This window comes from Lepidochelys kempii, chromosome 2 (genome assembly GCF_965140265.1).
Source record: "Lepidochelys kempii isolate rLepKem1 chromosome 2, rLepKem1.hap2, whole genome shotgun sequence".
NCBI lineage: Eukaryota > Metazoa > Chordata > Testudines > Cheloniidae > Lepidochelys > Lepidochelys kempii.
The window spans coordinates 121794456-121817334 of NC_133257.1; the positions used below are offsets into that span (position 1 = coordinate 121794456).

Below are 22879 nucleotides of genomic sequence, written 5' to 3' on the forward strand. Positions count from 1 at the left end.
AGACCAATAAGTAAGATGAAATTCCATTGAAATGTACCAATTTCACTCCTTTCTAGGCCAAATCCTGGAGCCTTTTATAAAGATTTTTCTCTAGCTGAGGTCCCTGGCAGTTGCCTAATGACTGGAGAATTTGGGTCTAGGATTGTAACGAGTTCCAATCTCCATGAATATCTGGCCAATGACTTTTTAACTGATGTGTAACTTCCATCATTAGTGACCGTCTCCCAGTTCATACCTGCCTTTTTTACTACTGTCTCTGCGACTGCAAGAGACAATACCAAATCAAAACCTTGACTAGTAATTTTCATTTTCCTTCAAAGTTGCCTGGCAATAGTGCACATGAATGTGATAATGGTAACAAATATTGTGGGGTGGCTCTTGTACAGAGCGAAACATGGAGAAACAGTTTGGCTTGGCTAAATGCCTAAGACCCGTAGGACTTAGAATGACAAATGCTCCTTAGATACAGTATACTAAGTGCTTGTTGATCATGATGTAGTGGCTTATTTCCTCTATTTTTTTTTTCCTAGCCTCCTTTCTGGACTTTTGACTTTCATGCCTCTGGTAATAAGCATACCCCTGGAAGGATGGTTTGGGGATTATGATGTGGGACTGGAATACAGGTGATCTGGGTTAAATTTCCTGCTCTACCACAAACTTTCTGTATATTCTTGGGCAAATCACTTTAATCTCTGTCTCTGTTTCTCATCTGTAGAGCAGAGATGGCACTTCACTTTAATCTCTGTCTCTGTTTCTCATCTGTAGAGCAGAGATGGCACTTCCATTCTCCCACCCTGTATTTGTCTTGCAATTCCTGCCCTGAAGAACTTATCTTCTATAATGTGTACAGATGGGGCTCAGTGACAGGGCACTATTAGGAGCACCCTGGTCACGGAGGTTGCTGCAGCACTGGGAAGAGTGCAGGCTTAATTGAAGCCAATTAATTGATTTCTGTTGGGGATTACTAACACTGGGGTGATAATTGCTGGACAAATCGGGCAATGGGCTCAGTAACTGAAAGGCTATCAGTGGGAGGAACAGGAAGAGGAAGCTTGACCCTTTCTGTCACTTCTAACCCTATGACTCTAAGTTCAGAGGGTAAGTTTGGGCTGAGGAGTGATGGCTGCATGGAAGCTTTCTCCTACTGTAAGCCTGGCGTACACTGTTATACTTTGTAAGGAAATAATAAATACATAAGTGATGAAAGAGTTACAACTTAGTGTATGGTTGAGATTGTGAGACCACACAAACCAGGCAGGCAGTGTGGTACACAGGGTAGCCACTGAGCTGCCCTGTGATAGGAGTTGCAGTTGTGATATGGGGCCTATGTGCTGCTATAATACAAAACAATGCTCCAGCTATGTGACAAAATTCAGATACCATGTAGATAAGACACCCAAGTCACACCACATCACTCTCCTGTGTAAACCTTTGTAAACTCAAATCTTGTGGGTTTATGTGCAAAAAAAAAAAAGAGGTAGGGGGACTTTATGTGCAATTGATTTTTAATGTAGTGTAAAATAGCACAAAGACAAATCAAGCATCCATTATCACAGGTAAGGCGTTGCATTTATTGGCACATACGTGGTTATTATTTGCTGTAGGGAAATATTTCTTATTTGAATATGAATGAGAAAAGAGAATTTCAGGGCTGGACTGCCATCTGAGTCAAGTTCAGACTTAGCACACAGCTGCAGAAAGTGGGGTAGGGGGAAATGTGACCCTTCTCTACCATTTTTCTATTTCTGATACTGGGCTGGCCAGGGCCCCAAACAGTCCCTATGCTGATTTAATGCATCCTAATCACTGTCCTAAATTAGAATGGCTGCAGTAACAACTGTGACATAGGGACCAGGATCAGTGGAGCACTAGTCACTTTTCCTTTCTCTAACCCCACCATGTCTTCTAGGAATACATATACCGTGGAATAAAGGACCTTCAGCACAGCTGCAGCTGGCCTGAGACAGCTGACTTGGGCTCAGGCTGTAGGGCTAAAATTTGCTGTGTAGACATTCAGGCTCAGGGACTCTTCCCCCATCATGGGGTCCCAGAGCTTGGGCTCTAGCCCAAGCCTAATAATCTACACTAGTTTTAGAGTTCTGCGAACCTCAGTCAGCTGATCTGGGCCAGACTCAATTTTTTAATTGTTGTGTAGACATACCCTATGTGGACGAGGGAGGGGGAAGGTGACATAGGGCCAGATACCTACCAACAGGAGTCCTTGGCTACACTTTCAGAGCAACTGTGTGCCTGCTTTGCTATGGAGTGTTCTTAGTTGGGATCAAGAATCTGGCCGACAATGTTTAAGACCTAGTTAATGGATGCCACATGAGCTGCAATTGGGTAGTATGTGGATTGGTTAAAAGTATAGTAACAGAGTAAGACTCCATTATAACTACGCTGATCAGAAGCATGAAGGTGCTATGCCAAGTACTTCTTGAATTTGAGCTCAGTCTGAACTGCTGACCTATGTTAGCAAAAGGGATTCTGCTTAGTGGGAGTGTCCTGTGCCCCTGAAATGGACCCTAATTCTCTCCTCTCTATGGAAAGGATCTAAAGAGCCATCACCAAAATTATTAGCTTGTTATCTCAAAGGATTATAAAAACACTAAGAAAATAAACCTGTCCTAGTATTTCATGGTAGAAGAATATAACAATCTGTCTGTGCTTGCTGAGGTAGAAAATTGCCTTGATTTTAAGGAGAGCAGAGTTTTCCCAGGAAAAGTATGGTATTGGTGGGATTGTGCTGTATAAAGAAAAGGAAAGGATGGTCAGCCATAAACAGATCACCAGATGGATAGGATCGGTTAACAACAACACTTCCTGTAGCAACTGCTGCCAAAGTGCCTTCCTCATTAACTTCCACATAGGCCTTGTGGACAACCTTTGACAGAAACAGCCGTCGTGAGGGAGCCATCCCAGAGAGATCAGCTTTTGATTGCTCAAAGACATCAATCATCCCCATCTCTTGTAAAGGTAAGTTGAGATCAAAGGTGTCTTCAAGTTTGAACCGGGGCAAATACACCTCCACTTCTCTCTCTCTCATACTTTCCAAGGAAGTCCAGTGTGTTAATTTCTCATAAGTCATTGCCCTTTCAACCTATAGGGTCCAAAAGAGAGATCACGATAAATGACAAAGGAACTGAGAAGTTCTGAACACTTCAGATCTTTATCTACGTTTAATTCAGATAAAAAGGAGAGCCAACTTTCGGGCTACTTCACAGATATTCAGTGGTATAATGTCCTTTACCTGTTCCAGACCTGTGATGTCATTGGGTAGAAGTATGATCATATTCAGTGCTTTTCCAGCATATGGGATCATAAGAATCTGAGCATTCATCTCCTGTATGTGGGCAATTTTAAATCTGCCTTTCTGATACATCATCTGCACAGATTTGCTCTCATTCTATTTAAAAGAAAATGATACATAAATACAACTGACAGTGCCCTCCTGCATTTGAACAAAAGACAATGTGAAGTGCTCACAGGAACACTGATTGCAGATAGGATAAATATTTTATAAGTCATTTATATTCGTAAATGGAAAAACTATCAATCAAGGCATAGCAGAGTATTGCTCAAGCTAGTGTTTAAAATGGGATGATCATTTGACAAACAGAAGGTGCTGAAAACTGAACAAAATGAGGGAATGTAGTAGATTAATACCGGGGGCTTCCACACTGAAAGATCTGGGGCCTGATGGGATATCAAACACTGCTGTAAATCAGGATAGCCTCAACTGAAGTCAGTCCTGTTCTGGTGCGATAATCAACTCTCAAAAAATCAGGCAGCTGAGTTCCAGTGCAAAGGCCAAATTCCGCTTTCAGAGCATTGATGTAAATCCAGAGTAACTCTATTGACGTCAGTGGAATCACTCCAGATTTAAAGTAGTGTAATGGAGACAAGAAGTTGGACCTAACATAGATCATGGACAAGTGGTCTGGCAATGTTAACTGAGGGTAAAATGTTCAAAAGCTGCGAAGTGGCTTAGGCTCCTAAGTCCCATTTTCAAGCATTATTAAGGCACTTAGGAGCCTACGTATCATGGAAAGCCAGTGGGGCTGTTGAACTGATATCAAGGGCCAAAAGAGAGAGATGTTTATCAACTCTTTCACTGTCCAACAGTGATACATCATTTTCTGCAGGTGCCTTGGATTTACTCTGTTCCTTGACAATCACCCAAAAACATTCCTTCTAAAGTTGAAAGTTTATTAATTAAACACAAGAAGGAATGAGACATTAAAACAAGCATTTACAGTGAAACTGGAATTGAGTGATTATGCAAAACAAACTTAATTAAAACCTATTCAAGTTTGTTTCCTTTTGCTGGAGGCGAAATATCAGTCTCCCATGTTTCAGCAACCGTTCTTTGATGAAAAAGGAAGGGTTACTTTTACTCTCCGTCCCGCTGTGTGAAGGTTATTGACTTCTCTTGTTTTTAACAAACACATGAGGTGGAGGAGAAACAGGATGCAAATGGTGTGGGAAACACAGGCTCTTTCTTTCTTTCTTTCTTTCTTTCTTTCCAGGAGGGTGCTCCACCCTCACTCTGCCCTGAGCCCCTGCCCCACACCGTCCCTTCCCCCAAGCACCCACCCTTGGTCCACCTCTTCCCACCCCAGCTCCACGCCATCCCTCCAGCGTCTCCTGCCTGACGCCAAACAGCTGATTAGCGGTTGGCTGGTGGGTGCTGAGCCCCCACTATTTTGTTTCCATGGAAGTCAGTTAAAACTGGTGTAAGTGGGAGGAGAATCAGGTCTACTGGAGTTATGCTGGTATAAAACCAGCATAAGTGTGATCAGTACTCAAATAACAAGATCAAGGAAAATACACACACCCCAATTCGTTCAGTTCACCTTCCTGCTATCTTTCAAACATTATATGTCATTGGAAATACTTGGCTTGAATAAAACACAGGAAAGGTGAAAATCATTGCTAACCAGTCATTTAAGGAACATCTCTATGGCACTGTTAGGTAAAGGAGAATTGTAATGTTGCTGAAAGCCATAGAATAGAAGCTTTTTGGAAGGGAGACTTCCCCCTTCCCCCTCCCCCCTCATTCTGCCTGTGACACAGCTTCTTCAGAGGCTCCACACAGGAAGAGCTGTGGAATGACTTTGGTTGGAAAAAATGCTGATGTCTGACAAGCCATAAAAGTGTAGCTTCCCTGTTTTTATGAACCGTGCAACCAAACCATAGTTTGTCTCCTAGAATCCTGAGCACTTCAACACAGAAAGCTCCCCCATTTGTTTGTACCTTGCCCCTGTACAAAGACAGAGCTTAATAACAGGTATCATAACATTCAAAAGCGGTAGGAGAACACCTCAACCTCTCTGGCCACTCAGTAAAAGATTTAAGGGTGGCAATTTTGCAACAGAAAAGCTTCAAAAACAGACTCCAACAAGAAACTGCTGAGCTTGAATTAATATGCGAACTTGATACCATTAATTTGGGTTTGAATAGAGACTGGGAGTGGCTGGGTCATTACACATATTGAATCTATTTCCCACACCTTCTTGTCAACGGTCTAAATAGGCCATCTTGATTATCACTACAAAAGTTTTTTTTCCTCCTGCTGATAATAGCTCATCTTAACTAATTAGCCTCACAGTTTGTATGGTAACTTCCAACTTATATATATACACACACACACTTACTATATGTTCCATTCTATGCATCTAATGAAGTGGACTGTAGCTCACGAAAGCTTATGCTCAAATAAATTTGTTAGTCTCTAAGGTGCCACAAGTACTCCTGTTTTTTTAGCTTAATAACAATTATTCATTATTCCTCTTCCCCCTGCGAGAAGAAGATATGGCTTTAAATGCTAACCTGCTCTGAAGTTCATTGCTATGCAAATAGAGTTGCTCAATTTAACAAATGGGATTTCAATACCTTGCTGACTTTTGTTTCCCAAAATTTGTTGGTAATTCACTTGCACAATTTCTCCCCATCTCTGTGGGCTTCTGTATGATGTAGCAGTGCAGCAACCAATACCCATGTCCGGATTACAATCATATCTAGGTTTTCTGGTAGTCATTCATTCATATCATTCATCTTCTAGAAGTTACCATCTTTAATGGCAGGTTTCAGAGTAGCAGCTGTGTTAGTCTGTATTCGTAAAAAGAAAAGGAGTACCTGTGGCACCTTAGAGACTAACAAATTTATTTGAGCATAAGCTTTCGTGAGCTACAGCATCCGATGAAGTGAGCTGTAGCTCACGAAAGCTTATGCTCAAATAAATTAGTCTCTACGGTGCCACAAGTCCTCCTTTTCATCTTTAATGGGCGCCTCATCCTCTTTTATATCTTTGTTTAGGTTGTTGTTCAAGTCTTATTTTAGGTGTAACCAATTTGCTCAGAGAAAAATCTTTAAGGTGACACCCTCTTTTACTGTTCAATAAAATTCCCCTCCCTGCTAATTTGTATTCAAATAAAAAGGTGTAGCTGAGATTTGTATGTGATATGGTGCTCACAAATGCATTGACTCTTCTCAGCTATAGAACAGACTCTTTTTCCATATTCTGAAGAAAATAGTAAACGCTTTGGATATAAATGAACCCATTAGATATTGTAGCAACGCCATCTTGCTAGTCTCTTAACCCTGCAAAGGGGTGGGTGGGAATATAGGTTGCTGACCTTTTTTTGTTTTGTTTTTTAATGCGTAAAGAAGATTTAAACAGGACTCTCAACAAAAATCTGCATGTTTTATTACTGTAGAAATTCAGGTCTCATCTTATCTATTTTGTTTTTCCTCTAGCTGAGGTCCCTGGAAGTTTCCTAATGACTGGAGAATTTGGATCTAGGATTGTAATGGGTTCCAATCTACATGAATATCTGGCCAATGACTTGTTAACTGATGTGTAACTTCCATCATTCGTGACCTTCTCTCAGTTCATACCTCTTTTGAACAGGCACCTGAGGCCTCTAAGACCTCAGCTAACAGGGAAAGCCAGCTTTGACATTCCCTGAAATCCCTATGGCAAACAAAGAAAAAAAGTTACATTTTTTTTTAAAAAGGGCTTTTTTTGGACATGATAAAAAAGCAAACACAAACCTGTGTTGGTTGTTGTTTTTGCTTTGCAGTTTGCCTTTCAATGTGAAGTATAATGGGCATTTTGTTGTGATTTTATTTTTAAATTCCCAAAACTTATGTTTTTTGTTGAAGTACAATGAACACTTAATAAAATCTGACACAATTGCCTTAAGATTGTGAGAAATCTGAACTTCAGACTTTCTTGTTTCTCTGCCAGTTGTGTGTGACATCACTAGTACCATAAACCAATTCATGGCTAAACCCTGACCTTCCTTCCCTAAGGTTTCTGGCACTTATCTGGTGTTACTAGCACCTGCAGGACTAGGCTTAAAATTCTGAAGTCGAAGCTCAAATTTTCTGCATGTGCTCAACTTCACTCACGAGTCAACGGACCTATGCTGAAATTACTTACATGTGTAAGTCTTTCCAGGATCATGGCCTACAGGAAGTGATGGTGTAGTTAAAAATAAATAAATCTGTATCCTGGTGTTTAGACCATGTTCCAAGTATGTAGCGTACTAAGCAGTTAACATTGCTACAGTTTTGCTCTTGTTTTCTTCATTCACTTTGAGATCACTGGCCTCTACTGAAAAACATCTTTCATGCAGTAGAAGAGTCGGGTTATGCCTAATATATACCCTCATTTTGCTTGTAAGGTTGATGGGATGCCAATGTCTATAGGTCCATATCTAAGTTGTGCTCTGCAGTGACATTGCTGAAGGTGTCTAAGACAAAACAAAGCTAAAACTATAGAATTCTGCTACAGTACCTGGTTTATCCTAAAGTCTCTTGGCATTGTGTGTTTTTCTTCAAACTTGTATTCCCAAGTTGCTTTGAAGTAGATTGCATTCACTAGCACCAGCACAGCGGTTGAGTCAATAACACCAGGAACAAAGAGTTCCCTGATTTTACCTTAAAAACAGTCAGAGAAAAACAAGCTAAATGTAAATTATTATTTGAGGCAGACAGATCTAGCTGAATTTTCATTTATCAATATTTATTTATTTGCAAGGTTAATTTAACATGGGGAAAATCTAGTTCTTGGCTCTGCAAATTAAATCTTTCCGTTTATCCACCGAGCGGGGATGAAATAGCCAGCTGCATTGTAAACTTCTCTATGCACTGCTACTAATATGACTCAGCCCTGATTTAGAAGGATTAAGTAGATAATTCACAAAACCCATTTAATTCAATGAGGGTACAGACATTCACCCCTGTGCATGGGGCCAGGACCATTTCAGTTGCATTTTTTTAGTCAAATATGGACAGAATGGCTCTGGAGATTGGTAATAATCTGTGTAGTTTTTTTACTTCCATTCTGAGGACTGAAGCTGGAGTTCATTGATGCACAGCCCTTGGGCTGCTTCTCTGCACAAGCATGCATTTCCAGCCTTGTGAGGCTGCTTTTAAAAGGTGAACCTCAGGTTCTGATACTAGGAACCTGACTGAAAACAACAACTCTTTCCACATGGGTCACTGGACAGTCATTAGGTGATAACTTCTTATTCAAAACTGACTTGTTTACAGAGACAAAGACAAATCTCTGACTTAGAGAAAAAGCTCCACTGCTCAAAACCAACCCTCTGGGCCATTCTGTCCACCTTCAGATTGAAATTTCAAAGTTTGATTATCTTTGGCTAGGTGAGACTGCAGCCGAGGTAAAGGGAATGTGCCATATGCCAGCGTGCAAGAGATCATTACTCATGTTTGGGTTCTTAATGGAGATGGTAACAGAAAATGTAAGTTACTCATGATGTGACCCTCCCTGGCAGTTAGGACATCATCCACGCCCTGAGCATTCCTCTGTAGGCTCTGCTTTCCACATGATCAGTCTCTCGATCTGTCTTCTCCCATTCCCTGGCTTTGCTGCACCTCACAGCTAGACCCACAGCTTCTGTTACCCCCATTTGTCGCCCCAGCACTGTGGACCTGTATTCTTGCCATCAACCAGGATATGAAAGCAATGTTATAAAAATGAAAATGTGATAGCAAATTCATATTTTTAATGTTAAAATATTTTAGACGAGTACTCACACACACACACACACAGGTGGAAAACCTTTTGCTTTCAAATCCTGATTCTTCTTTTGTTGAAACGGTGAGAAAAGCCAATGACAATCGGACCTATGCTTTCTTACCTTGTGTCTTGCTTTCAACCCAGGAATTTATCGTCTGTCTGGTTGCTTCCGTAGCACTTTCAAAATCAACTGTTTGCAGCATTGCTCCATATAATTCCTCAGTGCATTCTAAATATTGCTGTTCAGTAAAATAAAGATCATTAATGAATGTTAGAATCCATAAATCAGATCCTCCATATGAAACTGGGTGACTCAAACCAATTAGAAAAAAGCCCTGCTCTTTTACAATTTGTTCAGGACTGAAGTTGATAGGGAAACTAAAGTACTAGAAGTTTATTCACTGAGCATCTGGACAGAGCTAATTGCCTTATAGTACAATCATGAACTGGACCCTTATTACATTGGTGATTTTTCATGGAGAATTGCTTATCTACAATAAGTGTAAAAATAAGGATTAGATCAGACATAGAAAGTTACTGTTGTTATTATTTATGTTGAGCATCTGGTGCATTCAGCCCACTAACACGTAGTTGAACAAAAAGGGAAAAGTCTCCTGACCATAAAGGAAGATTTCCCAAGGCCACAAAGAGGAATTAGGCAGCCAACTCCGACCAAAACATCTTTTCTTTTTTTTTTTTAATTAACAAAAGTTTTGGATTCTTTTTCTTTGCCTTCCGGTTTCTAAGCCTCTAGGGTATACTTGGGTCATGTTTTCAAGCTTTCCTGAGGACTAGAAGCTTGCTTAAAACAACAAAAACACAAAGTTGAGATTTTCACCCAATCATAAGTCCAGGAGTTAGGGCTTTAAGGAAAACACCAAATATTGTGAAAAGTATGCTAAAAATAACAAGAGTTGGCATCCCTGAATCTCTGGTATAAAGGTGAGCTTTGATTCAATTCTCACATGTAACAAACACAGGTAACTTACCTGGTGAAAATGATATCCTTTTTGTGCAAACAGACTGTTGGCCAGGCTCAATACATAGCTCTTGTTGAGATTTTTCAGTTGGGAAAGGAGTGTCTGGAACTCTGTGTGGATTCCTCCAGCCAAGTCACATCGGGAAGGAGACGGCTTCAGACGAAGTAGAAATAAAGACGCTTCATTTTCTCTTTGTTAAAGTTGTATAAAAGTTAAATACCGGGACTGATCGTTCCATTACACAGGGTGTTTGAGTATCTCTCTCAGTGGGAGCTAGCAATGGATATAAACAGCAGCACAACCACGGTAGGGCAGCTAGTGGCAACAAGTACAAGCCTGCCGGAAACTGGTGGGCATGCACACGGCATGGCTCAGCAGCGCCTCCACTGCCCCGACCCATACTACGGTGGCTCTACTGCTATTTATACTCACCCTAGCTCCCCTGGGAGCCAGCATGAGTAAGTGTACAAAAAGCAGGGGAATTGCTCCCCTGGCTCTTAGTAGAGAGAGAGAGAAAGAGTGTGTGTGTGTGTGCGCGCACACTGATTTCTCCAGGACTGGGCCCTTAATCAATCAATCACGACCTCCCGGTCAAGGATTTCCTAGTATACTACAGCGGCCTCCTGCCTGTGATCATGACTCCTCTAACGGCTGTCACTGGCCATTATACAGCCTGCAGCTCCCCTTACAGCTATGAAAATGCTATCTATCTTGGTCAGAAGAGGTACCTTTGGGAAGTGAGGAAGTTCATGATATTGCCCTTCATTGAGATATTCGGGCTCAGCTTCTGTCGTCCCACTTTCCAAGACAGGCCCAGTTCCAAGGTTTGCACTTCCTGCAGCTCTGTTCAAATGAAGAACCTGTGATTGAAATTGTAACATTACGGCAGCTGTAAGCAGCATAAATACATCCACAGAAAGGCTTTTTCTTATCTTAAGACATTTGTTACACTAGATACCAGCTGAGCAGGAAACAGTTTTCCTGTCCTGACAAAATATTTGAGATTTTGAGAAGTTTTCCAGTCCCAAATTGGGATAAAATGTCTAAATCTAAAATTTTTGAACCCACAAGCAAAAAAAAAAAAAAAAATCATTTTGGGTCAATCAAAACATCTTGTTCTGATGATTTTGAAACACTTCAAGTTCTACTTTACATATTTTAACTATAAGTAGATTGTTTCTAAATTAGTCATTTTGAACAGGAAAACAAAATTTTCATTTTGAAAATGTTCAAGGTGTGAATCTCAATTTGAGATTGACACTTGAATTCAGAAAGAAGAAGAGGTATTAGCCCCTTTCTGGGGAAGATTAGAACTCCATCCCTGTTTTAACATAAGCGTATTCAGTATAGCTGTCAAGGCCGTTGGGTGGGTGAAAAGGGAGCAAGCTCCACCTTGAGAAAGTGTTCATGCAGCAGTCAGGTTCTGCACATGGTAACCTAAGAATACCAATCATAGAAATGTAGGGCTGGAAGGGACCTCAAGAGGTCATCTAGTCCAGTGTTTCTCAACAGCCTATCCATGGACTGGCGCCAGGTCCTGAAATCTTCCTGACACACTTTAAGAAGGCAGCAAGCTGGTATCAAAAAGGTTGAGAAACACTGATCTTTTCCAGCCTCCTGCAATAAGACTGGTCCAAGGAAACCAAGACCATCCAACAGGTGTTTGCCTTGTCTGCTCTTGTACCTCCAGTGGTGGAGATCCCACAACCTCCTTTGGAAGTCTATTCCAGAGCTTAACTATCCTGATAGATAGAACGTTTGTCCAATATCTAATTTAAATCTCCCTTGCTTCAGATTAAGCCCATTACTTTTTGTCCTACCTTCAGTGGACAGGGAGAACAATTGATCACCATACCCTTATAACAACCCTTACCATATTTGAAGACTATTATCAGGTCCCCCTTCAGGCTTTTCTCAAGACTCAATATGCCCAGTGTTTTTAACCTTTCCTCATAGGTCAGGTTTTCTACACCTTTTTATTATTTGTCACTCTCCTCTGGACTTTCTCTAATTTGTTCACATCTTTATCATATACTGCACGTTCTCTTGACTTCAGTGGGATTTGTGGCTGCTCAGCAATTTATGTACATAAATATGGATTTAAGAACCTACTTTTGGCACCTAGATTGAAAAATTGTGCTAGACTTTGATTGGTAAAGATAATTAAAGGGTCCATATCATAGAGTTTCTAGAATCCAAGCCTTTTTACTTCTCCTGAATTAGGATGTTGCTAGGTACTTCTGAATATGTCCGAATGGTTTTCCTACCTTTATCGTTCTCAATATCTTCTTCTAAATAAAGAGATTAAATAGCTGGGTCAAATCTGAGCTGATGGAACCTGTCCTGAATGGTGCGCTAGCAATTTAAAACAGCTGAGGAGGCAGCCCATTGTTCTTAATCCATAGTCTAATTTTTAAGTAGTCCAGCATTTCATAGTTTTATTCTGAATTTTTCTTCAAATCTAAGATGAAGACTAAGAAGTGGTTCACACACTAAAAGCCTGATTCTGATCTCACATCAGTTTTACAGCAATGTAAATCCACTGACTATAGTGCAGCTGCTACAAATTAATACTGGTGTAAGAGTAGAATCAAGTCCTCTCCCATTTGTTGTTTGAGAGGATGACCATCATTTCAAGGAAATAAAGGGGACTGATATGAAAATACAGGACAACATTTAGTTTTGTTTTTTTAAAGGACAGCCCCACGCAACATAGATGCTACAATCTTTGTAAATGCACTCTAAAGCCACTTATTGGTAGGTAGCTTAAACAAAAGGACATCCTTTAAAGGGCTGGTTGAAACTTTTCCTTTAAAAAAAAAAAAAGGAAAATTGGGGTCTCAGTCGAACAAAATTTTGTGGAAAGTGTCTGCTTTCTTCAAAAAGGTGATTACTGTTGATGTCAGCAAACCAAAAACACCTAAAGTAAAATTTTTCAATCTTTCAGAAGTTTTTGACCAAATGTTTTTGGTTTTTCAGCAGCTTTTGGCCAAAACATTTTGGTTTTCGGATGAAAAGGCAAACGTTTTTGACAGAGGAAAAAAATCCTGATTTCTGACCAACTCTTACAACTTTGCTAGTGGACAGGAAGTTTGAAGGGCTTTCTGAGAGGATGAGTCCTACGCAGTGGCAAACTAAACTCTGTCTTTTCTGACTTTCTGATGAGCAGTGAAAAACTTAAGGGCCTGATTTTCAGAGAAGTAGACCTTCTGTAGGTTCTTTTGACTTTAAAAGGAGCTGTTGGGCTCAGCACTTCAGAAAATTAGACCCCAAAATGTCAACATTGAGCAGCTGAGCTAACACCTCACTAAAATGAACAGGACAGTTCACACCTTTCAGAACAATTGCTCCAGGCTTTCTGCAGACATCTCTGCACTGGTTATATTTCCAGTTTTAAGGATATCTTGACAAACATAACTACTAGAAACATTATTTTTAAAATGGAGCCCAAGATGGTGGCAAGGGAATGGTGGCAGACTGCCATGTCACCATGTGACTTAAGCCCTGCCTCTACGCCGCTGAATCCTAATCATATCATTAGTCAGACACTACAAGCAGGTGATAGAAATCATGATGCAGCAATTTTGAAAACAGTGTTTCTTTTCTTAATTCTGCATTATCCCCGGAAAATGCACTTTTTTATAAATTCTCACATAATTTGTCTTTACTTTTAATGTTTGCCTTAACAGAAAAAAGCATGTAAAATATAAAAGCACGTACACGTGTTTTGTTGACACTTACCGTTTGCATCTGATTAGCAGTGTTACCTCTGGCACCCAAAAGGACCATGACCAGGCCAGTAGAGATACTCATAGGGGAGAAGAAGATATTTTTGTTTGCAGCATTTTTGTTCAGTTCATTGTAAAGATCAAGGCCCATTTCAGTAATTGCTTGAGAAATGGAGCCCATTGTGAAGTCACAGATGGCTAGGAACAAAAAAGAAGAGAACCAAATCTGAATAATTTATTTTGCTCAACTTTGTGAGACTAAAGCCTGAGTTCAGCTGAAATTACTATATCTGATTGCTAACCAACAGAAGCTTAGGTGCTCCTGAGCCAAGGAGGCTACTACTGATCATCATGAACCATCTTGTATAGCCATGAGCCATCTTCTTTCCAGTCTTCTCCACTTTCCAAGGTACAGCTCCTGACTGTGCCCAGCTTAGCAGCAAGAATGCAGCTGGGCCTGGGCAATGATACTAGATCCAGCACTGAACATGCTCTGATTTCCTAATGTAGGACTGGATTCTTCTCTGCCTTACTGAATGGTCTGCAATGCCGTTGTAGCCGTGTCAGTCTCAGGATATTAGAGAGACAAGGTGGGTGGGATAATATCTTTTATTGGACCCCCTTCTGTCGGTGAGAGGACCTGAAGAAGAGCTCTGTGTCAGCTCCAGAGCTTGTCTCTCTCAACAACAGAAGTTAGTCCAATAAAAGATATTTCCTCCCTGTTACCAGATGTGCCCTTTACTTTGGGGTATGCTCATTTATTAGGGTTACTCTTCTGGGGCGGGAGGGTTCTGTAATTTTATTAATGGACTATTTATGTCACTTGTGTGTTCATATGGAGCTCTACTCCTTCCTTCTGCAAGTCCCCTCCCAATGGAGCTATCCTGCAGGACCTAGGTTCCCCAGGACTGGGTCCCTCCAGCCCTAGAACCAGATGAACACACACACACACACACACACACACACACACTAACAGAGCAAGACTGAGTGGACCAGGTCAATCAGCACTCTTAAGCTGACCCCCTTCTATGTCCCTGTACTCAATAGGCTGGGCCAAGCAGCACTTTCAGCTGTCCCCCCTTATATGCCACAGGTTTACCATGTCCCTATCTCCAGTTTCATGTCACAATTGTACTGGTAGTAACCCACTTGATGAGCAAACCCCACAGTATTTTTGGGCGCTACAGGGATCTTTAGCTTAGGTAAAAGAAGCGTTGCTGCAGAGTAAATGGGGGAAGCTAAAAACACAAAAGAGTAAAGTTAAGAGAGAGGGAGAGAAGCAACCAGCTTAACCATAAAAGTTATTTATTGAATAATAGTGATAACCACACAAGAAAAGCCTAAACCAGCATAACATACATTATTAAATGTCAATACCTGAGGTAGAAAGGAAAACAGAGAGAGAGAAAGAAAAGGATCTCACTGTTCCCTGAAGCATGAACTGGTCGGGGTTCCCAGGTGATGGTGGTAGCTCAGGGTCCTGAGGGCGGGAGACAGGCAGAGCCCCCAGCACGATCAGTCAGGAGAAGATGGAGTCCCAGTGGAACTGATGCAGAGTTTGCATCCATGCATCAGAACACTGACTGGAGGGTGAGTAGGGATTTTTGTAGAGGAAATACAATGGTTCAAGGGAGAACACTAGATTTGTCTATAGGTAAACTGATGACTCAAGAGTTTTCTTTAGGCTAGACAATAGGAGCTGATCACTGTTGGCTATGGGTGGTGTTTTCTTCCAGGGAGCTCACAATGCAACTAGGCTGCTTTAGTATTTTGGATATCAATCAAGGATTTATTACTAGAATTGGTCTGATAACTGCTGAGCTGGGTGTGTGCAGGCATAGGTTCATTAACATCTGGAGCAGAGATCCACAGGATGCAGTGCGTCCCTGCTTTTCTGATCCCAGAGTTCAGTGCAGGTCTCTGTTCTCCATTCTTTATGCAAATAGAGTTGTCTCCCTGTCCCATCTTTCATGCAGATGAGGCTAGGGGAGTTATCTCTGTTTTCCATTCTGTATGCTAATGGAGATGTCTTAATCTTGTCACCCTTGTCAGGAGGGGTCTGGGTGTGTTTCCCAAAGCCCTTCACTGCTCACTGCAAGCCTTTTCTCTGGTCGGTTTTGGTTCAAGCAGAGACTGGTGTGTGGTGGGGTGTCTTTTATGTGTCAGACAGGCTAGATACTGCGCCCTGGTTCCCCAAAAACACAGAGCTGACTGGTATCATCCCCCACCTTGTCTTACTGAATGATAGCTAAGCAAGTAAGAACTTTGAAAAAGTCATAGCTAAAATTGGTTGCTTTGCTCTTTCATGATGGGCAGGTCATGTTTTTGAGAATAGATCACTATTAGACTACTCTGGACTAGTTAAAACAGCACTAGGAGAGAATAACGTAATTACAAACTACATATAACCTACCTCTCCCTTATAACTATGAATAGTTAGTTACAAGGTAAGGGAAAATAAATAGGTCTGTTACTATCTCTAGCAATCACAATTATAAGCTAAGTAGCCATGCAATTGATTTACAAAGATCACTACATCTATTACAGGATGAAACACTCAATGGAAAAAATATGAACTATAACTTGGTCCTTAATGAAAACTGTACGATATACAGAATGTGAATAGCTTGCAGGGTCCCTCATTCTAGTGTGTCCTCCTCTAATCTGTCTAACTAAATGATCAGGACATGGCCTTCAGGAAGGATTGTTCACCTGATCTGCACCATGGAAAAAGTGAACTTATTTCAGATACCAGCTCAGTTGAGCGAGAGCCAGGGAAGGAGACAGATGTCTCTTGCTTGCTGTAGGCCACTGGTCCTGAGACTGAGCTGAGTAGCGCCCAGCCCTCAGAAGAGACTGAGGCTGGAGAGGACTGCTGAGATTGTCAGCGGCCGACTACCCCAACTATCCCTGGCCACCGCAAACCCCCCCTGGATTATGATAGGAAGTAGCCCAGTGCTCGAGTCAGTGTGTTTTGGTGGGATCCCTGCTGACCCAATGGTGGAGCCCTCTGCCACTGTCAGGGCCCTTGGCTGGGACCCAGTGGAGTAGAGTGGGCCCTTACCCCCTGCTGCCAACCCCACCCCACCCTCTCCCCATCTTAGGCTGAATGGCCTATTTGCTGCTTTGCCCTGCCTGAGGGCCAGAGCCCCCCTAGGGTGTTGGCTGCTCTGCCCTGCCTGAGGACTGTGCCCAAGCCCCATAGATCACAGCCCTTATTTGCTAATTCCCCCTGCAACTGGGTTGGCCTCCCTTTGAGCCAGTGGGGGAGGGACAACCACTAACCCACTACAGGCAGAAGGGGTTTTCAAAGACTCACAACCATTAAATTAATAGCCCACTTTAATTGAATTGTCTTGTTAGAATTGTTAAGGCAACGCCCATCTTTTCATGTATTTTGTATATATATCTTCCTACTGTATTTTCCACTCCATGCTTCTGATGAAGTGGGTTGTAGCCCACGAAAGCTTATGCCCAAATAAATTTGTTAGTCTCTAAGGTGCCACAAGTGGGAAGGATAGCTCAGTGGTTTGAGCATTGGCCTGCTAAACCCAGGGTTGTGAGTTCAATCCTTGAGGGGGCCATTTAGGGATCGGGGCAAAAAGTGGGGATTGGTCCTGCTTTGAGCAGGGGGTTGGATTAGATGACCTCCTGAGGTTCCTTCCAACCCTGATATTCTATGATTCTAAGTACCCCTTGTTGTCTTAATCATTAAATTGTGTGCATCATCTATATAATCATGAGTTACATCAGTGAGTTGTACTGTAACTGAGGACAGAACTGGGCCCCAAGAACCCGAAATAAGAAAAATGCAAATGTTTCCAAAAATATCTCAAAATGGAATTATAAAATAAGCTCAAAAGGAACACTCAAAACAGGGCAGTGGTGAGACACCTTTCTGAGAAAGCGAATCAAATCTCTCTTGTTAATATGGCATCTTAGCAATTAGCCATAACTGAATAATATAAGTTTTAAACTCATTACAATGCAGTAACTAAAAAGAATGGATTTAAACACCAGTCTCCAAGATTCAATTTACATTTTTGAAACAGTCCATAAAACAATATACAAAAATAAAATTACAGAAGTTAGGAATAAACAGATCCATTTAGGCCATTTAGCATATCCTTCGCACAATTTTTATTTTGGCTGCTGATCAGGCAAATAGAGCAACTGCCCATATAACAGAAACATTATTGCTGTACAACTAATATTCCAATTTTCGAGTCCATGATGCAAAAGGCTTCTGAGCCAAGATTGCGAAGGAACATTTAGTTATCAAACTGCAATAAAAGTTGCAAAATAATAGGCAACACGGCAAATCTTTGACCTGGCCACATCATCTGCACGCCCAGGTTGGTTACAAATTTTGGGAGGAAAATACTGTTTCCCCTCAAAACCATCAAAACCTCATTGATATAAAAAGTAAAAATAAAAGGGGGCCAGTAGACAGCCTTGTTGCCAATTGTAATGGGAATGGGATCAGTTAATGTCCTGACCCTGGCCACCATCTGACCTTGAGGGGGGGCTCAAAAGATAAAGTAACCTAAAATCTATCCCAGCCTTCCTTAGTTTCTCCCAAAGATGACCTCTGTCCACAGAATCAAAAGGAGACTTAAAATCAGCAGTCACATCAAACTCTCCACTTAAGGCAACAATATTTATAAATCAGATGTGTGAGCATGAAATAATTATCTGTGGTTGAGCAGCCATGCCTAAAGCTGGCTTGTTCTTGTACAGAAGATCAAAGCTCTCAGCACAGTCCTCTAACCTCCCCTAAAAATAGCTGGTCTACATTTTAAAGACCAAATTTAAAAGGCTGATTGGCCAGTAATTCCCAGGATTATTTATATCCCCTGTTTTTTATAAAGAAGGGGGAAAAATGCCAGCAGAGCAACTTATAGGTTATAGGAAGAATCAGGCAATATTTTAAATTATTGAAATATAGAATGGATTCAAGATGACTAAGTTTGTTCCCCTCTGCCCCACATAAGTTAGTGTTCAAGTTTTGAGAAACAACCGTGTTCAGTCAGTGTATCGGTTATAAATTTATGAAAAGATTAAGCAGGCAGTTATGAAACAAATATAAGTTTAAGTGACATTATACCGCTAGTGACGTGAACTTATAGTTCTCCTGACTGAATGGGTTTAGTGTGTGGGTGTTGGCGGCCTGTGATATACAGGAAGCCACACTAGCTGATCTAATAGTCCCTTCTGGTGTTACACTCTGTGACAATCCAGATGTGATAGAGTGTCTCTGGATGTCGTCATGACCAACAGTAGTTCTTCTCCCTCTTTTTTAGATTCAATGGAACAACAGGATGGAGTCTGGGCTCTGTCTCCCACAGTATTCTTGCCAGCAAGTTAAAGAATTATGGGCTGAATGAATGGACTATATGGTGGATAGAAAGCTGGCTAGATTGTCGGGCTCAATGGGTAGTGATCAATGGCTCCATGTCTAGTTGGCAGCCAGTATCAAGTGGAGTGCCCCAAGGGTCGGTCCTCGGGCCAGTTTTGTTCAATATCTTCATTAATGATCTGGAGGATGGTGTGGATTGCACCCTCAGCAAGTTTGCAGATGATACTAAACTGGGAGGAGAGGTAGATATGCTGGATGGTAGGGATAGGATACAGAGGGACCTAGACAAATTAGAGGATTGGGCCAAAAGAAATCTGATGAGGTTCAACAAGGACAAGTGCAGAGTCCTGCACTTAGGACGGAAGAATCCCATGCACTGCTACAGACTAGGGACCAAATGGCTAGGCAGCAGTTCTGCAGAAAAGGACCTAGGGGTTACAGTGGACAAGAAGCTGGATATGAGTCAACAGTGTACCCCCATTGCCAAGAAGGCCAATAGCATTTTGGGCTGTAGAAGTAGGGGCATTGCTAGCAGATCGAGGGACGTGATCGTTCCCCTCTATTCGACATTGGTGAGGCCTCATATGGAGTACTGTGTCCAGTTTTGGGCCCCACACTACAAGAAGGATGTGAAAATATTGGAAACTGTCCAGTGGAAGGCAACAAAAATGATTAGGGGACTGTAACACATGACTTATGAGGAGAGGCTGAGGTAATTGGGATTGTTTAGTCTGCGGAAGAGAAGAATGAGGCGGATTAGATAGCTGCTTTCAACTAAATGAAAGGGGTTTCCGAAGAGGATGGATCTAGACTGTTCTCAGCGGTAGCAGATGACAGAACGAGAAGTAATGGTCTCAAGTTGCAGTGGGGGAGGTTTAGGTTGGATATTAGGAAAATCTTTTTCACTAGGAGGGTGGTGAAGCACTGGAATGCATTACCTAGGGAGGTGGTGGAATCTCCTTCCTTTGAAGTTTTTAAGGTCAGCTTGCCAGAACCCGTAACTACCATCACAAGAGTTCGCCATACCCCCTCCAAGTAGCTGCGCAGACTGTTGGGGAGGGGGACTTACAGGCTGCCACTCACCTATCCGATGCGATGTACCCAAGTCCCAGCACAAAGATGTTATAGAGCTTATTCCTTCACTCTCCCACTTCCCTGGTCCTTCTCGCATGAACAGAGAGCAGCAATACCCGAAGTCCGAAGGTGCAAACAATTCGATGTTTATTGGGGTGAACTTCCAGCAAGCTTAAATACAAGTTCCTTTTTCCTTATTTTTGAATCCCAACTTACTTCCTGTTTGCCCCTAATTTATATAGTGATATTCTTAGCTATACCTTAACCAATCATTCTACTGAAATTTAACTAACCAATCCTAACATATTGTAACATGATTAGCTAACCAATTATATCCCAACACCTTAATTAGTTTACACCCAGCAAAATTAATTATACAGCAGACAGAAACAATCACAGAACCAGACAGAGACCATGCCAATAAACAATAGCAAAGTGGGAACTATAATGACAAAACAATACAGAAGTGAGGATTTCACAACGACATCTATAAAGACATAAGGGTTTCCCAGCTGTGTCTATTGATAAGTGAGTTCTTACCAGACAGAAAACTATCAACCTAAATTTCCTTTTACATCTTCTAGGCACTTCCCTTTCTCTGGAGGTAACAGGCATTATCAGGACAGGATTGTATTCCTAACAGCCCAACAGCACCTTTGTCAAGGTTCCTCCCCCACTCTGAACTCTAGGGTACAGATGTGGGGACCTGCATGAAAACCTCCTAAGCTTACTTTTACCAGCTTCGGTTAAAACTTCCCCAAGGTACAAATTAATTTTACCCTTTGCCCTTGGATTTCCACTGCCACCACCAAACTTTATCTGGGTTCCTGAAAAAAGGGAGTTTGGACCCATCTTTCCCCCCAAAATCCTCCCAACCTTGCACCCCACTTCCTGGGGAAGGTTTGGTAAAAATCCTCACCAATTTGCATAGGTGACCACAGACCCAAACCCTGGGATCTTAGAACAACGAAAAAGCATTCAGTTTCCTTACAAAAAGACTTTTAATAGAAGTAAAGGAATCACCTCTGTAAAATCAGGATGGTAGATACCTTACAGGGTAATTAGATTCAAACATAGAGAATCCCTCTAGGCAAAACCTTAAGTTACAAAAAAGACACACAGACAGGAATATTCATTCTATTCAGCACAGCTATTTTCTCAGCCATTTAAAGAAATCATAATCTAACACATACCTAGCTAGATTACTTACTAAGTTCTAAGACTCCATTCCTGTTCTGTCCCCGGCAAAAGCATCATACAGACAGACACAAACCCTTTGTTTTTCTCCCTCCTCCCAGCTTTTGAAAGTATCTTGTCTCCTCATTCGTCATTTTGGTCAGGTGCCAGCGAGGTTACCTTTAGTTTCTTAACCCTTTACAGGTGAGAGGATTTTTCCTCTGGCCAGGGGGGATTTTAAAAGGGTTTACCCTTCCCCTTATATTTATGACAACCTTCTTTCAATGTGACTAGTTTGGAATGTGAGGACGTGACCGGTAGCTTCCCAGTTTATGGCTGCCTCTGTTGCTTAGCCAAAGGCCTTAGCCTAAGAACAGGGCCTCAGACTGTCACAGTAAGAGAAGGACCTTACACTGGGAGACAGTGATTTTGATTCTTTCTTTTATACCTCTGATTAGCCAAGTGATAAGAATACACCTAAATTCTTAAAGTACAGGCCTTTGCAGACAGGCCTGAATATCTATATCCTAACACTGTGCTTAAGTCAGGAAACTTGGATTCTCATCCCAGCTGTACCATTACCTTTATGAGTGGCCTTGGGCAAGACACTTAACCTCTGTCCCTCAATTTCCCCATTTGTAAAATGAAATAATGAGGATCATTCTCTTTGGTAAAGCCATTGGCAATGCTCCACTAATTAGTAGCTAATGCCTTGGGAGTGCATCCCTTCCATTACTTTCTGACTCTATTTGTTCCTGCATGAAGAACTTTTATATCTGTGTATTTACCTACATCTATCCTGAGCTCTGTGTGCTTTTTACCAAACATTAAAGCATAATCCAAATATCAAAGCCAACATCGGATACTTCCAGAGCCAACATTAACCTCCCAACCAATACTGAAAAACTAAAGATACTCAACTCTCCCACCTTTCATCTCTAGTTCTCCAAAAGCCAAAGAGAGGGAATAGGATTTGCATTGTGCCATGCAAATCAACAGATTTGGGTTATTTTAGCCAAGGGCCTCCACTAATTACAACTTCAACAGTATCACATGCAGTTATATACATATGTCACAACAGATTTTATCACACAACATACACGTCTAAGAATTTTGAACTTATCTCCTCCATGTTCAGATTTTTCATGGTGCTTTTGTTGCCTAGTTCTTCAAAAGATGAACAATCTAAAAGATCATACTGTCCGTCCCCTCTGAAACACTGTTTATTTTGCAAACCTACAGAATTCCTTAATTTTAAAAGTTTGCTTTTAAAACAGCCTTCCTCACCAATCACAGTTCATAGTTACAAAACAAAATTGTTTTAAAATTGTTTACCTTCTTGTCTGCTTCTTGTCTGCTGAGTAAGTGAGCTCCAAGCAGCTTTCTGTGGCTGCTAGAATATAAAAGTCTCTGCCACTCCCACTGCATAATGGTCTACCCACTCTCTGCAGTGGTGGTGAAATCATTATAATTTAGTCATGTCAAAGGCCCATCATCTTGTAGTTTCTTG

The 22879-nt window shown here is 41.4% G+C and overlaps 1 protein-coding gene across 1 annotated transcript; it reads right to left on the bottom strand.

Moving 5' to 3' along the window:
• Positions 1–1543: 1543 nt before the first annotated feature.
• Positions 1544–22721, bottom strand: LOC140905962 (serpin B11-like). Its single transcript, XM_073329458.1, has 8 exons — positions 22705–22721; positions 13774–13958; positions 10761–10892; positions 10042–10185; positions 9174–9291; positions 7805–7947; positions 3251–3406; positions 1544–3100 (listed from the first exon to the last, which is right to left on the bottom strand). Exons 2-8 carry the CDS (start codon positions 13939–13941, stop codon positions 2696–2698), a joined length of 1266 nt encoding a protein of 421 aa, XP_073185559.1. The 5' UTR covers positions 13942–13958; positions 22705–22721; the 3' UTR covers positions 1544–2695.
• Between the last annotated feature and the right edge of the window lie 158 nt (positions 22722–22879).

Coding starts and splice junctions, on each gene's coding strand:
- LOC140905962 (XM_073329458.1), bottom strand. CDS start 13,941: ATGGGCTCCATTTCTCAAGCAATTACTGAAATGGGCCTTGATCTTTAC. Junction 3,407..7,804: donor GAGACTTTAGGATAAACCAG/GTACTGTAGCAG, acceptor TCTTTTAAATAG/AATGAGAGCAAATCTGTGCA. Junction 3,101..3,250: donor ACATCACAGGTCTGGAACAG/GTAAAGGACATT, acceptor TGGACCCTATAG/GTTGAAAGGGCAATGACTTA.